This window comes from Melozone crissalis, unplaced genomic scaffold (genome assembly GCF_028551555.1).
Source record: "Melozone crissalis strain CALT ecotype California unplaced genomic scaffold, PUWL_Pcris_2 ptg000221l_1, whole genome shotgun sequence".
NCBI classification, from domain to species: domain Eukaryota; kingdom Metazoa; phylum Chordata; class Aves; order Passeriformes; family Passerellidae; genus Melozone; species Melozone crissalis.
In genome coordinates, this window is record NW_026535984.1 from 42,770 (window position 1) to 60,146 (window position 17,377).

Below are 17,377 nucleotides of genomic sequence, written 5' to 3' on the forward strand. Positions count from 1 at the left end.
TTACTAAAGGATTTCCTTTTGGATTTCCAGTGACCTGTTTGGTTACCACAGCAGTACTTTTTTGACCTGATGAACACTGGACATGACATTTTAGGGAGCAGGTGTTGGGATTTTTTGTGTATATTTTGTTTTGAATCCTGAAGAAATGTGGTGAGAGCTGATGTGTTGATTAAACTGAATTTGTAGAAACACTGCTAGAAATATGTGTTTATGAAATGTTTATGAAAGTATACAAAGAGTAGTGCATCAAAACAACCATACTGAAAGTTTTGCAGGAAAAAGAAACTTTATATTCTTTCCAATGTTGTTTAATATCTCTTGACATAAAGTTACTTGCTCTGAGCACAACTCTCTGGAGCCTGGAAGCCTTCTTTCCTTCATGAAAGAAGTGGTATTTCATTTTGAAGGTTACTGCATTTATACCAGATGAGTTTTGAGCACAAAAGTTACTGCATTATCTACTGACATAATTTATTGTTTACTTGTAAAAGAGAGATGAAAAGCAGATCTCACAAGCAGTCCGAAAACGGATTTTATTTCAATTAGAAATCTTTCTGATGTTTTGTAGCAAACTTGTTTTAGATTAATTTGGATGAACCTTGATAGATTAATGAGTTAATTAGCGCCTTCCCTTTTTGCTTTTTGGTACAGGAATCAGGAGCTTAAAGACCTGGGAGAGCTTGCTCCTCACTGGGACAACATGCGCAAAAGTGTAATTGCTCACTGTGATCAGTTGCTGAGCATGTACCAGGACACTCTGGCAGAGCTTGGGAAGCATATAGGTGGGAATCTGATTTTATCTGGAACCTTTCAGAGCTTACTAGATTGTTAGCTATAAAATACTGGCATATTCAGTGGGAATAAAATACATAAAAATCTTAGAATCAAGGGATGGTTTGGATTGGAAGGGACCTTAAAGATTATCAAGTTCTAGCCCACCTGGACCAGGTTACTCAAACTCCCATCCAGCCTGGCCTTGAATACTTCCAGCAATGGGGCATCCCCAGCTCCTCTGGGCAGCCTGTTCCAGTGTCTCACCTCCCTCCACATTAAAGAATTTCTTCCTAATGTCTAATCCAGATCTCCTCATTTAAGTTTGAATCCCCTTGTCCTGTCATCACATGATCTTGTAGAAAGTCCCGCTCCAGCTTTTATTGTAAGCTCCCTCCAGGTACTGAGGCAGTAAGGTTGCAATTGCATCAGCCTGAAATCTCTTTCCCAAGCTGAACTGTTCCAATCAGCATCTCTGTGGCCTCCTCTGGACTCACTCCAGCAGGTCTGTGTCCCTCCTGCGCTGGGAGCCCAGAGCTGGATGCAGAGATCTTGGTCACAGAAAAGGAGAAATCCGATTTGAGTGTATTAAAAAAAACCAGTCTCTAACTGAAAGTCACCTTTTTGAAAGCAGTCGGTCAGCTGCTTAAATATTTGGTGGGGGAAAAAGCTCTTGTGTTGCACTAAATGTTGTATAATTATTTCCATTTTGTTGGCAGAAGTGACGTTTCTTGTATTTATGATTGTTTGCCATCATCAGAATATCCCAGTTCCAATTTTGGCATCTACTGTCTAGCCCAGTATGGCACTTCCTGATTCTGTTTTAAATAGTATCTATATGTATTTTCAATCTTTGCCTAATTAATCTTGAAAGCGCTCCATAAAGTGTCGTAAACAAGCCAATAAATACAGATAATGACAGATCCAATGTAATAATTATAACATTCAGGAAGATATTGAGGGGACATTTTGAGATTTTAAAAAACAGACAATATAATCTCTTAAACATAAACCCTGCAAGACCTGTGTTGTGCAAAGTGGCTTTCTAAAGGGTTTATAATGTTAAAGGACCCATCTTAATTGGGTCTTGAGAGAAATAATGTGGTCCTGGGAAACTGAGGTCATCCGGGAGGAGCAAATCAGCACATGTAAAAGAGAAAGGGACATTAATCAGAAAACAAAGCAGTCTAATACAAGATTGTATACAAGATCAGAAAAGCGAGCCAGACATAGATTTGATTTAATACTGTAGTTGAACAAATAGTTACGTTGGGAGCACGTTGAAATTCAAGTACTTATGAAGTAGAAATTGCTAAGATTAGGGATGTGAGTACAATTTTAATTCAGACTTTTCAGGTCAACATATTTCAAGGCATGCCAAAAACCATTTTGCTGTTCAGTGTAGCCAGTGCAGGTGTCTTTCTTCATCCTAAAACATCGCCTGAGTTTGTGTTGAATTGTTCAGAAGGGCAGATGGCACCTGCAAATAAAATTTCTCCAAAATATGCTCATGCTTCCCCAGCACAATAATCTCACGTTGGGCTTTTTGAGTGATACCCACTTGAACTCAACCAAACTATTTGGGAATTTAGTGGAGAAGGCTGTTAGGAGACCACCTAATTTCTTTTTGAAGTTGAGAGATTGCTGTGGAAGTATGAGGAAGCCACATTAGTGTTAGACAGCAATTTTGGTTTACCAGCATATTTATTGAAAATGGATGTTTAAGAAAGTTAAAACTATTTCAGATTTGAGTTGTTTTGGCAAACACTTCTATCCTCAGTTATGGGAGAATTTGAGAGAATGTAAAGCATTTTATTGTAAGGAAATATACCAGGAAGATATAAGTGTTAGGAAACAAAAAGCCCAGTAATTTCAGGTAACTCTAAAGCACAGATTTGGTGATATTGGGAGGGAGTGGAACTTTGAAAATTATTTGTTTGTTTCAATCTGCATCATGGGATTTCCTGTCTAATCTAAAATTTTGACTCCTGGCTGTGCTCTTCATCTGTATTAAATTATAATTTAAAGTTCCTAACTTAGGGAGCAGCCTGAGCATGCTTGGCTGGTCTGGAGCATCGTTGGTGCCCTCTGGCAGAGTGGTTTATATTGGGAGGCTCAGTGCTCAGTCCTGTGGCAGTTTCAACAGATAAACACTAGCAAGTCTTGATTGGGCAAGCAAAAAACAATTTAAAATATTTTCTTTATCTTTTTATGTGTTTGCTTCAAAAAAAGGCTGAACCTTGGCAAAACTTATTTAAAAATTCCATCTGAGTGAGAGGAATTTTAGTTCTAGTAATTAATAGTTGGCGAAATGATAGAATGTTGGAAAAGTGGCCTAGGTGAACGTTGGGCTGCCTGAGTTAGAAGACAAGGCCACCTCTCTTTCCTAATCTACACCCTTTTATTTTATACAGATTCTGTATTAAATGTGTTCAGGTAAATTATATTTTAATGCTGTCGGACTTTAATTATTTTTCTTTACGCTACCAAAAAACTACTCAAATTCTAATGTTTTGGAAATATACAGCCATATTAATTTGTTTTGTTTTGTTTTTCCAAGGCATCATGCCTCCTCTGAACAAATATATAGCTTTTCTTAAGACAGTTTGTGTTTCTTTATTTGACCTTTCTAGGAAGAACGCATAGCCTATTCAATACAATACTTTTCTTCAAAGAAAATAATCTTACTTGGAAAAATGCAGTGCCATCATAGCTCTGTAACCTCGCAGTTTTAGCACAGAATATACACAATGCACATTAACTGCTGCGTTGTCTCCAGCAGACTACAGACTGATTTCAGACAGCAGGGAAGAGTATCTGTCTCCCAGAATAAAACAGTTAGATTGCTCTGTGAATTAAATGCTGCTTTGCTGCTTCCAGTATGGATACATGCTGAGACTCAGTGAACATTTCATTTCCTAATATATAATTATCCATTGAAGGTAAATTAAAGACAACTCCTCACATACAAGTATTGTCTCCCTTTAAAAGGAATACAAAAACATCTGGGTAGTTAAGACAATGATTCTTTAAACTTTTGTTTTTCAGGTTCTTCCTTTAAATCAAGCTGTAGCAAAGGAGAAAAAACACTAGAATTCATCCCAATAAATCTTCATCTGCAAAGAATGCATGTGCATAGTCCTCGATTGAAAGGTAAAGAAATTCCCCAAGTATGACTAAGTGTGCTTTGAAACACAGTTTCACTGAAATCTAGAAATCACATCCAAAGTCAAAGCTCTGCAAGGAATTTCCCTGCCTCGTCTTCTGATGCCACAAGTTGTGGACAATTACTGCACATCTTGGAAAACTAGGGGCTGGTTAACTAAATTTCTTCCAAGTTCTTTTCTAAAAACAGATTCCAAGAATGTGCTCATGTTGTTCCTATGACACTTCAAGCAAATAAGTAAATGGAGAATATGTGCTATTTTGGCTCAGTGTTGAGTGAAAATACTGCAAGCTTCCAACATCTCCTGGAAAGGGGGATAACTTTCTCTAACATGGTCTGTGGTTCTTTTTAACACAGAATTCTGTTGTTGCCACTTGCATATGATTTTAGCAGCTTCCTTTACAGATCAAAGATCATATTGATACATATATATGACCAAATGGCACAGTGAATAATTTGTTGATCAATTGAGATCTGATAAATTTGCTGTAACTACAAACACAGAAATTACATTCTGATATGGTTTTTGCCTTATTAATACACTCTGCATCTAAGATTGTAAAACAGGAAATAAAAACAGTGGTAAATTTCCTGTTTTGTACTGTGTGAGTATACATCCACTTCTAAATTGGGACACAGGGGCTTCCAATTATCTGTTAGATACTTGTTGGTTCAATATTTTGTTATTTGTTTTACTAAAAAACTGTGCCTCCAAATATTTCAACAAGATGGGGATTTATAGTGACATAATGTGATAACACAGATTTTAATTTAATGTTTTCAAGTTAATTAATTAACTGAAAAGGATTTTTAGGTTTGTAATGGGGGCCAGAAGCTTAACGTTGTCTTTTCAACAAAACCTCTTTGTGAACAGGACACTGTTCTATTTGCTAAATAAAAAGAGAATTTGAGTGAAATCTGTGACTTACTTAAGCACCCACAACTTTTACAGTACTGGAGTTTTGTTTTGCTTTTTAATGAATTTTCTCCCTTCTTCTCCAAAACCATTTTGCTTTGCACACATCATTAATTGATAATCAAAAAGAGTACAGGAAGAGATAAATGTTAGAATTGTTCTAGTTGTCTTCCAAATTTGGATCTTCAAATTATAAAACTCTGCCTCTGTTAGTTAACTGATGTTCTTCCCTGTGTCTTGTATTAGATATATGCAGGCTAAGCAGTTTGCAGCAATTGCTAATTGATCTGGAATAGGCAGCACTTCGATATGAAGTTGGTCTTTCTCAGCTCATGCTTTGCTTGGCATATATCAAAGGACACCTGGAATATAACCAGGAGAATGATACTGGAAGGGGAAGAATAAAAATTCATGGAGGTGGCATTTAAACAAGCTAATGATCCATGGAGGTGTCATTAGCCCTTACACTATCAGATATCTTAATTTTGGGAATGCAAGATAGGTTTTTATCCCATCTATTGTATATACACATTGGTATGTGGGTTTTTTTGTGTTTGACATGTATAATAATAGGTTTGCTTTTCCTGAACTTTTGTTTGGGTTGTCATTGAGTACTGAAATGGAAGAGAAAGTGTGCTTAAGCTTTCAGTAGGAGTAGCTTTGAGGAAAAACACTGTTTTCCTATGGGTCAATGGTATCCTTATCCATTTGATAAACCCCACATTGTGCTCTGTTCATCATACTAGAGAACTTAAATCTGTATATTGACATAGCTTTGCTTTTGTTTCTGTTTGCAATATGTGCTTGTTTTAAATAGATTTGGTGAACTGAAGTGGTTTTTGTTTTGCATCTGGCCAGTTTAAGACACTGACTGCCTCCTCCTCCTCCTTATTGTCAAGTATCAGTGGAGTCCTAATAGCTGAAGAATATGTATTAGTGATAATCTGTATAAAGACCTAAAAGAATGGGCTATTTAAGAACCTTGAGGCTCACCTTAGGCAAATGAAATTATGTCACTTCTCCTTTTAAGTGGATATTGAAGAGTCACCAACTCATTAGAGCTCAAATCAATTTGAGCAAATGTGTTCTGAGATTCAGCTCAGGAAGTAAGGCATAGTTCATTAACTGTGAATCATTTGTACAGTGCTCATGCTTCTGGGCATATTTATCATCACAATGCAAGTTCTGTTTTAGGAGAGGTCTAGATTTTAATTTACATGGGAAACTTCTTTGAGGAATAAAACAGTTCTCAAAAAACATCCTGTAACGTTTCCTTTAGAAATGCATTTTAAAGATGAGGCATTTGGAACTGCACTTTTGTACCTCCAGTAAGTTCAGGTACAAAACAGGTACTTACTGTAAATGTAAATTTTTAAACTTAGAAAAAATAGTTATGTGGTGTGGGATGTAATTAAATCTTCATCTCCACCCTGAGAATCAATCAGGAGCTCTTTGAAAAATGATGTTTCACCTCCAGTTCTGTAAGCATATATCCACAAAAAGAATTCATCCCCTATGTCATAAGGCACCAGGTATATACAGAAAGAGACAACAGATTGTTTTCTCAGCAAGCATTTCATTAGTATGATTTATTTCCTATTCTGGTAGCTTCTCAACTGACTTTGTGTTTATAAACATATATAAGAAGTGTATATCCTAGAGCAGGGCTCACCAATTCAGCATTAAACACCATTATATCTGAAAGTACAGTAGCATTACATCCGAACAAATTCAAGCTAGAAAAGGAATAGGGATTTTTACTAGCCTAATTGACTTCTCTGGGAATGCAGTGAGTTTGTTGTCATTTGAAATCTTTTAATCAAGATTAGATGCCTAAACAAAGAGATGCCTTCACTCAACCAAGAGACAAGCTTGATGCAGGAATTATTAGCTGTGATTCAGTAGTCTCTATTATTCAGTCAGACTATTCCATCAAAATGGTCTCTTTTGACTCTAAAATGCTTGAACATGACTACAAGTTAAATAATGAAAGGGGCAATAGAGTGGAATACGCAATGGGCCAATTTACTTGTCAGCTTTGTAAACTGCAGAGCTGGAATATTCTTCTACTCAGTGGCACATAATTTACATATAGCCATAAATCAAATGAACTTTTTAAAGTGTGCAGTGGCTGTATAGAAAGATTGATTAGCTCTTGGGCCTTCTTGGGACATGGATTATCAATTATTCCCTGGAAATTATATAGACTTGTCCTTACTTTTTGTGGAATAGATGTCATAGTGTTTCCATGATTTAGGGATAGAAGCATTCAGATGTCTGTGTTCCTCTGTTCCCATTCCAGATGCTCTGTATGATGTTATCACTGTGGGAGCCCCAGCAGCACATTTCCAAGGATTTAAGAATGGTGGTCTCCGGAAACTGCTGAGTAAATTTGAGGCTGAAAGACGAAAGTAAGTATTCTTTCCAGCAGCTGGGAAAATACCATTAAGGTTGCATTAAAATGCTATAAGCTCACTGAATAACAAAACAGTTTATCCTGCTGAATGAATGGAAGATTAAAATCTGGTAGGATTGAACACTGCATTCATAAAACATTCCCCTTTTTTCCCCTGCTTTGATGAAAATTGAAACACGCTCTACTTCTTGTGTTAAGACCAATTTTGAGTAAACACAGGAAATTACCTCAAGCTGTGCTGCAGCGTGTTCAGGTTGGGAGGATTTCTTCATGTAAAGGGTTTTTGTGCATTGGGACTTGTAGTGGAGTCATTATCCCTGGAAGTGCTCAAGAAAAGGCAGGACTCGGCACTCGGTGCTGCGGTTTAGTTGATATGGGGGTTGTTCTGTCAAAGGTTGGACTCGATGATCTTGGAGGTCCTCTGCAACCTTAATGGTTCAAAATTATGATTTTTTTTCCTTGTATTTTAGGAAGCTGGAGGTATATCAGTACTTGAAAACCTGCTGTTCAGAATGAGCGATCTCTTTGGCAATTCTTGTGCTAAGAGGAATGTATCTGTAGACAATTTTTAAATACAGAAATTGTAACTTAAGGTAGCAGCTTTATTTCTGACAGGCCTGGGTGTATGCTAAGGTAGAAGTATTTTTAGTACGCTGTGAAAAAACAAACTACTCTTATTCTTCAGAAAGCCAAAATAAGACTAATCAAAAATAAAGGTTTCAGTTTATTGTGGAGCTCAAATGCTTTGTTCACTGTTGAACATGCGCCAAAGTGTTAGTCACATCTTTTCCTAAGAATTGGATGTATTTGTGTTTGTTGCTGTGGCTGTTCAGATTTTTTCAGTAGTTGTGACTGCTCAGTGCTCCAGCTGATGGTGCCAACTGCAGTGTTACAGCATTCCAAAGGGAAAGCAGGGAGGGAGTGCTCTGATCTAAATTACCATGACAGTCCACAGCAAATTAATTCCATTATAGTCAATGCTCAAAAAAGTTTCATGGATAAAATATCATAGAGAATAAAAGGGAAATTATTCAATTCTTCTGTTGACTTCTAGGTTGAATAGGAGCTGGCATTAATATTAACATCAAAAAAACCCAGCAGATCTAGTTGCTTTGAAAGCTGTATTATTGAGGGGGTCTTGCTTGCCCTACACAGTATAAAAACCCTGTTAAATCTTCAAAAAGCTTTCATTTCCCTGACCACCTCTGATGCTGAAACCTGCCAATGAAACGCGTACATCATGTTGATCACATAAGATGCATCGAGAAACTCGGTGTTAATATTCTGCTGTCAGCAAACTGGTATGGGCAGCCTCATCCCCATCATATGAGGGCCTACAAAGTACATGTTTTCTGTTGAAGAAAATGTCTGAAGACACTTCTTAAAGTATCTTCTCCTTTACTATCTGTTTAATGCAGTTGCAATAGTGATTTGTGGGTTTTTATCATAAAAATTTATAACTGAAGCCGCTAGATATAAATAATATAATAGACATAATCCTTTAAAGTTATATGATATAAAGTAGCATTACAGTTCTCACAGTGCTCACCTTTCAGAAAATGAACCATTTCTTACTACATTCTCAATCTTATAATGGACAAATTTATTTCACTCTGGCGACAACAGTGCTACTTTGCATGCACCTGTTTATTTTGCTGGATAAAGGTGTTTTGAGGACACCTTGTGTCCCCCGGGGCACCTTCTGCAATTTGAATTTCCTGTTTTATGATGGGGCTAGATTTTCTGAAGATTTTGTTGAAGGAAGAAGTGACACCTTGCGATATCAGTCAGAATACAGAACGAACAGGAAAAATGCAGATTCAGCAGCCGTTTTCTCTAGGCTAACTGAGCTGAAGACCTAATGCAGGACGTGGGAAGAGACTAGTTCTCAGCCAATCCTAGCAGCTGTCAAGATGTGACAGAATTGCCTTGCGTGTTTTTGACCTTCAGTCTGATTATTAGAGCAGTTTATCAAAATATTCAACAGTGTCAGCATATTGCAATATATTTCTTGCGCAGTCTTAGACTTGTGGAATTTGCAGACAAAGAGAAACAGTTATCTGGTAGCATTTGCAGTTGCAAAACAAAAACAAGACTGAGACATATGTTTTGTGAAAGTTTATCAAGCAGAAGAATGTGGAAAATGTGTATGTGAAGATAGTTCTGGCGTCTTTTCTATTACACAGAATATCAATCTGTGCAGACACAAAGGGAAAGTCCTGTATAATAATATTTACAAAAATGCAGTGGCTTTGCAATTCTTCTCTAATTTATTACCATCAGGAATGTCATATCCAATTTTTATAAAAGGCACATTATATAAAAAAAATAGGACCTGAAATGAGAGCAAGAAAGGCTTTTCTTTTAAGTGAAAAGTTTCTGGTATGTGATCTGAAGAATGTCCATAAAGCAAGTTTAGGACTGAAATGACCGCTGACAGTCATGTGGTTATGGTTAATGATGGCGCCAATATATGGAAATGGTCAAGTGTGGTTTTATATGCTTAGTGAAAGCTTTCAAACTTTTCCCAGAAAGCATTATAATACAGTTTTCAAAAGGTACCTGAGTCATAATTTACATATGAGAGGTATGTTTTCATTATGCTGCTGCTATTCTGCACTGGACCTACCCATGCGGCCTTTACCCTAATGCAGAAGTTTCATGCAGTTTGTGCCTTAGGACACCTGTGAAAAGTTTCTCTTCTGCCTAACAGTGCTTACATACCAGAGCTGCATGCAGCACTAAGCTTTAAAAGTAGCTGCAGAGGAGGGAATGTCGCTTACTTGTGAGTGGGAATATCTGTTTGTGAAGGCTAAGGCCAGAGAAAACCTCAGCTAGTCATACATGCAGCAGTGTGAACACAACAGTTAGAAACTTCAAACGTGTTTGTGGAGAATATTGTTAATAAATGGTTAAGTGAGAAAAATCATCCTGACATTATGCCGCTGGTTAAGCTTGATAGGGAGGACAGCAGGCTCTGATTCAGTGACTGCTGACAGGCAAGAATGCCGGATGGCCTTGCTGCAACATGAGGAGAGGGAGTTGAGATTAGTCCTGAATATCTGCAGAATGTATCAAAAGAATAAGCACAAGGATGTAGAAGTAGGTGTAGTTGCTGATATGTAACTAACCAATCCTGAGCTCAACTTTTGCAATATGTATGAAGCTTATTAAGAACTGTATTTAACCCGCCGTATGTGATCAATAAATCGGACTTGGATGAACCAATTGGTGTCTGGGTCTCCTTCCTCCGACACGTGTTGTTTCTGAAAAATAATTACACATTCTTCTAGGGGGATTGAGAAAGTTGCTCTCAAATTATGAGAGGAACTAAATATTTGAAGTTGTGTCGTGCTTTCTAGGGTTCTGAAAATGTTTAAATTGTCCAAATAATTACCAGTCTGGTAGTGCACTTCATTCTGAAGAGTCATTCTCTCTTCACTAATTCCTTTACTTAAAAGCTATTATTTACTTAATTGCAATGAGAACTGCCCACACCTTTGGTGTCACTGCCCTCTTTCTTACAAGTGGTGTCTGTAGCTTTTCTGCTGCAATATTCAGTGAAGCCTAGAGCTGTGGGAGATCAGTGAAAACTATCTAGGATTTAAAGACTGAGGGAAATCCCAGAAAGGAGTGAACTTGATAACAGCATTAGCCAGATTCAGCCTGCAAAAAGGACTTTTTGATAAAGGGAGGGAAAAGCCTGATGGGGAATTAGAGAAGTGTCAAGACTTTTAAGACTATGTCTTCACTGCAATTAACATAGACTATTGCTCTTTGTCCCTGCCCTATCCACTGAGCCTGCTGCTTGAGGGTTCCAGTGGATGTAGTGCCAGATCTGACTCTGGAAGTCATCTCACTAACAGGCTCTCCACCTCAAAGGCAGAACTGTGGCAGTTTCTTGATTACTCAGAGGGACAGAGGTTTGCTTGTTTTTCCTAATTCATTAGGAGGGACAGTTTATATTATTCACTTTGCTGAAATACTCAGAATTATGACTTCTACTAGACATGGGTCTAGTAGACATGAGTAGCTCATGTAAGTTGGAGATGCGTCGCAATTTAGATGTGGCTGGTAGTAATGGCAGCTATATGCCATTAATCCTGATTGCTTCTACAAAGAATTGTATCTAGGAATGAAGACATTGGTGAAAGACAGAAAAATAGAATGGATATTGGGGAATAGAAAATTAGAATTGGGTATTGAGAGTATACCTCAGCAAAATATGTAAGCAAGAGCCTTCATTTTAAAACTGCTTGAAGCTATCCTTATTTGCCAGAATCATAGAAAATGCTGAATTGGAAGGGACTGATCAAGATTTAGTTTCTAATTTGTAGAAAACTAAAGAGAAGGAACTAGAATTCACTCAATAAAAGGCACAAAGGGGAACTGGAGGTAGGGAAGAGATCTGGACAAAGACTGAAATGAAAGCGAATGCGTAAAGTTCAGAGGATTGAACAAGTGTCAGTATTTGGTCTTGGTATGCCAAATTAAGAAAGAAAGAAAGTGGTGAAATGGCTGAAGGGACTGAAATACTTCAGACAAAAAGGAGAGAAGGGAGATACAAACAGTACCAGCTGGGAGTAGCATGTACATTCCTCTGGCATTGGTGATGTGCCAGGAGGGGCTTGGGTTCTTTTTTTCCTGTTTTAATCTGAAGCTGCAGAAGATTTTGGTTAGTTTCTCTGAAAGACTAAACCAGGGCTTTATAAAAGGAAGGGTTACGTACCAGAGGTTCAGGTGAGGAGCTGTGGGCTGCAGGCAAGAGCCAGTGGGTGTGTGCATGCTGTCTGAAGTGGTGTTTGAGAACAGTGGTGTAAGAGGATATTGCATAATTTGTAGGGAGGAAAAGAAGAAAGAGGGATAGGAGAAGTCCTGCAAAATAATTGCAGTAGTTTGAACAGTGGACAGTAGGAAGTTTGCAGTGTGCATTTGTGTGGTTTTGAAGTAATTCACTTCCGCACCCATTGCTGGGTCTCTTCTTGCAAATCAGATGCCTGTTCTTTATTGGAGATAACTCTGTTTATCGTCTCTTCCTGGAAATCATTGAGGCCAATCAAAACACAGTGTGGGCCACTGATCAATTCAACATTAATGGCCCACTTGGAAAGACTTGGTGAGGCAGTCAATTCTCTTTTGGGGAGCTCAGTTGGAAGAATAAGGAGCCTTATGCTCTTTGATATTATTACCTGACTTTGTCAAATATTTTCTGTCTCTAGAATTACAGTGTTTAAAAGAAACACATAAAAACATGGGGGTTTATGTTCAGATCACCCACTCAAAGGAATTTTGCACTGTATTACTTGGAGCATGTGGTGGTGGGCTGTTTCATGTCGTTTATGCTTTTACTGTTCAAGGAAAGGTTTGTTTTTACCCTTAAATGCAGGATCAGTGGTGTCTGTGAAGTTCAGGCATCTGGCTTTTTTTTTTTTTTGCAAAAGTAGTGGTAAGATTTTTAGCACCATAAGCATTGCTGTTAATGGCAGAAATGAATTTGACATGATGTGACTCTCTGTTATCACAGCACTGGATACCAGTGTATTTACTATTCACCTGAAAACACAGCCAAGGCAAAAGAAGTTCTCAGCAACATCAGTCATCTGCAGCCTCTCATATCAAGCCATGCAGACCTGCTGCTCAGTTCTGCAAGCCAGCGTTCTCCAGACAGCTTGAAGAACTCTTTAAAGATGCTTTCAGAAAAAGTAAGATTCAAATCCTCACTGCAATGGAAAATGGAGTAACCAAGTCTCTCTAACTGCTGGGGAGGAAGGGGGGGGGGGGGGTTTCTGCATCATTTGACTTTCACAGCATCAGGAAATGTTAAATAAACTCAGCTAAAATAAGCATCAAAATGTTGTTATTAGAAAAATAATGTTATTTAGCATTTCTGTAGGCCTTCCGTATAGAAAATTAATGAAATCTATAAAGATTGCTTTATTAAAAAGTGTAATTAATTTAATTTCATGTAGCTTCTTCATCCTCTAGTGGCTACATACTGGAGTTTATGAAAATATCAACAATTATAAATAATTTTGTAGTATGAGAAGTCTTTTTTTTTCATTCTCTTTCTATTATATTTCAAGCTGCTGGTTATGGGAGGTAGTTCAAGCCAGGTTGGTGTATAAGGTTTAGAATAACAGCATGATCAGAAATGGTGATGCAGCCTGGAAGGAGAAGCTGGGAAATTTGCTCTAGGAGATCTCAAAGTTTATTTCTCTTTTTCCTATTATATCTGTCTGTAGCTGTAACCTCTTCCTCATTTTAGTTCCTTTGGTTCTAAATTAGAGAAGATAATGTTCGCCGCTGGTCTCACAGACTGATAATGGAGATTAGCTGAAGCCTGTAGTGCTTCCCAGCATATGTTACCCTATAAAAATATGAGCCCTTATATGAATAACAATATGAACCCTGTGACCCGAGAGCTTGTGAAGAGTTTCCCATTTCTCCACGGGCCATCCCTTCAGCAGTATGATCCCAGTATGGCTCAATAACACGATCAGTAACCATTTCCATGCATCTTCAGCTATTGGGAAGTGACAGCCCTGTTGGTCTGTTGAGCACCATTACCCCAGCAGCTCCTCGTGCCATAGGAGGGTTTCAAATATTGATATTGAGCTTGGCCACTTGCTGGGAAGGCATTCCAGAAGAGCACTAGGGAGAGGAACATCGCTCTCAGCGGCAGATGTGTGAATCCACACTCGCTCTGAGAATGTGGAGTCGCTCTGAGCGTCAGGGGTGATGGAAGAAGGCAGAATTCAGCCTGGAAATGAAACAGAGGAATTTAAGGAGGGGGACTGTAGTGATTATGGTGTACCTCTGGATGCAGGAGGGCATTTTTAGCTGTGCATAGAAGAGTGAAGCTGCTCTGTTAGAGGTTAGTTCAAAGAAATCTGTATGCACAGGCAAAGCCAATCAGGCAAAGAAGGGTTTGTTCTGAAGATCCAAGGGGTGGTTGCTGAGCAATGTGCATTTTCTCTGCCATTGGCCTCTGGACAGGAGGAGGGGATGATTTCAGAGGCAGGAGCCATGGTACTAAAGTACTGCTTGAACCATGGCTCGCTAGAGACTCTGGCTATAAAAAGGGGACAAAAAAGACAATTCATTCAGTTTGCTAAAGCCTTAGGTATTTTACATTTATAGCTGGTGGCTTAGTTGAGTGTGTTCATATCAGCTTTTCAGGACCAGGATTAAATTGCTGTTAGTGCATGAGCTCAGGTTCCCAGAAGAAGGAGTCTCACCCCATGTACTCCTTGGATGTCTGTCTAGCCTCCACCTTTTGCTTGGAAGAGACAAATCCAGTTGTCTGAACAACTGCAGCAGGAGTGGTTCAATACCTGCTTCCCTGTCTATTACCAAATGCACTCCTAGGAAAAGGTGGACAATAGAGAAATAGGGTGGATTGCTGAGGAAGCAAGTGTGCTGGGACAGCTGCTTGCAAAGAGGGGAGGAGAGATGGGGAAGAGAGACCAAGAAACAGCTTCAGGAAAGAGAAATACAATTTCAAAGCCCTAAACTCAGTGAACCCACACAATACTGAAATTAGATCCCTCATGGTTAATTCAAAGCCTTATATTGCTGTCTTGAAATATTCTGTCTGTATAGTCTGGTACAGTACTGGAGAACCAAGACTACCAGAGTGTTCCTGCTTGCATTTAACACAGAGTAGCACATGCTCTGCTGAGTATAATGACATGATATCTGCTTGTGCTCCTGAGGCATATGTAGTGCTTTGCTATTCCATCTTTCCTGCACTTTTTGTATGTAAAAAATAAATGCTCTGATGTTTTAACTGGATAGATATTTAGAAAGTAACATCTGTTTGAAGCCATAAAAATTATTTGCCTGGTGATTAAATTCTGCAAGTTTATTAAAAAACATATCACTTGGTATATATAAGAATTCTTTCTATAATTATTAGGTAGCAGTGAGTAAATCTGAATTATCAATAATGTGAATTACATTAAAGTGTTCATGTTGGAAATGGAAGGACTGGCTGCATGGATTGAAAGTGGAAAATTAAATCAAATAATTCCACTGCTGCTTCTTAAAAGGAGCTTATTTTCTCCTGTTAAGCATCTCCATATATAATTTACAGTTTCCTGTAGTGTTTTCCTGAGACTAACCTTTTATCATCCCTTTTTGTTAGTTGATTAAGGAAGCCTTTAGCTATCGACAAGTGTATCAGCATTTGCAGCTTGCAGCAGGCTTGATAAATTAACTTTCCAGCTATGCCTATCTTTGTTTGCAGAAATACTCTTTAGTAGAGTATCTGAAAGAATTTGCAGAGTTTTTATTTCTTTGTATAGACTGGTTTTGTGATTTCAGTGCAGTTTCATAAATAGTGATGTTCTGCAAATTTAGCTGTACTGAGCTGTTAGAAAGTGAAGTTAAAACATAGACTGCTGTAAAACCAATGGGATCTCTGAATGGAATTTAATTACAGAATTATTTGAGTTGCTGCATGAAAAATGGAGTCGCACTTCTGTACTGATTTTCTTTTAAAAACTAAATTTCCCTATAAAATATTTCTATTCAATTATATTACTTAAACTTTGCAGTCCTAGTGGGCATTATTTACATCAAGCTATCCAATTCTCCTAATTTTTTGAAATGTAAAGTTTTTTTGAGCGTTATTCTGAACCAGAAACGTGAAATTTTCTCAAACAGACATTGTGGGGAAGGTAGATATTAAACCTCAGCAAAACCATGATATTGCTGTTTTTAAGGGTAGACAAGTAATGGAGTTTCAACTCTCTTGCTATGGAACTGTAGAAGTGTTGAAGAGGAGCTTTGCTGTTACCACACAACCCCTCAAATCTCATTGTGCCATGGTAAGGCAAAGAATGGTGGGGTGTGATAGCACTATTGCCCAGAGACTAAGTCATTCTCCAGGCGTGCACCATCTGGGTTGGAAATGTAGAAAACTGCAATTGTCCTGCAGAGCAATTCAGGACAACGAGGAGACAGTCCTGAGAAAACTGTTAAAAAATGGCCTTTCCCTCAGGCACCAAGTTGGTAATAAGGAGAAGGAATGGGTCTGGTAATATCGCCAGGGAGATGAGTAGCGTTGCCAAGTCTAAAGAATCCCAAGTCAGGTCTGATTTTGGTTTTAAAAAATCAATAATTTTTCTTAGATGTGCCTGCAGTTCTTATTTTTAGAACTGTAGAGATTTATTTGGAGTAAAATTTTCAGCCCGTCCATGTGAAACAATTCAGAAAGCATTTTTTTGGTAAACATAATGAAAATGGGAAAGGCAGAAACTTCTCATTTAAGTACCTCACCTAGCAGCTGGAGCCTTAAGAAAACCATTAATTTTTTAGAGCCTTTCTGTCTTAAATATCTGTAAACTTTTGAGAGGGTCTTGAGACAGGAAGGCAAGAAAAAGAAGTTGAGTAGGAGTGGGTGCAAAAGAGGAACAGGTAGTATGAAGAAAGGGATAGGATAAGAAATGCAGAAACTGGGAGAAAAGACTTCCAGGAATCTTCTCAGGAGTTCCAGGGAGGTGCTGGCACTTGGCACTTGTTTGTTTTGGGGTTTTTTTGGCTACTTTTCCCTCCAGTTTTTGCATAAGCAGCACATAAGGGCTGAAGAGAGCTTGGCTGGGCAGCCCTCATTTTTGGCATTTCCTGCTGGTTGAGGCTGGATCCTCTGACTCTTATCTACATACCTTCCCACATCCCTGTTTAATTAAGATTGTCTGCACAAAGGCATACTTTCCTTGTTGAGGTGGAAGGGAGATGAATAATGCAGGGAGGTTGAAGGATTTAAAAAATACGGTAAAATGCCAGCTGTAACAGTCAACATAGAAAAATGATGCAGAGATTGAATAGCATCTTCAGAAGACCCGAGAAGACAACTTCAGAGTTTCCTTTCTTTAAAATATACAAAAAAATCAAGCTTGAAATCAGGTGTCACCTACCATGATATCTGGGTTGACACCTACCAGTAGTAAAATTTATCTGTGGAAATACTGCTTTTGCAGATACTGCTATTTCAGCATTGTAGAGTGGTGGGTTTTATTTAGAGAGATTATTGAACTGGTTAATTGTGTTTTATCTTACACTTATTCAGAAATCATTGTGCTGTGGTTGGTTACTCTTGGAAGTG

At 38.2% G+C, this 17,377-nt stretch overlaps 1 protein-coding gene across 1 annotated transcript in view; it reads left to right on the forward strand.

Moving 5' to 3' along the window:
- Positions 1-17,377, forward strand: part of LOC128949304 (inositol polyphosphate 4-phosphatase type II-like) — a gene marked incomplete at its 3' end in the record, with an annotated part of 57,825 nt that overhangs the window by 14,629 nt on the left and 25,819 nt on the right. The window contains exons 2-5 of the mRNA XM_054294146.1: positions 652-782; positions 3,820-3,924; positions 7,156-7,264; positions 12,794-12,971. Of these exons, the coding sequence (XP_054150121.1) occupies positions 652-782; positions 3,820-3,924; positions 7,156-7,264; positions 12,794-12,971 (523 nt within the window). The remainder of the gene's footprint in view (positions 1-651; positions 783-3,819; positions 3,925-7,155; positions 7,265-12,793; positions 12,972-17,377) is intronic.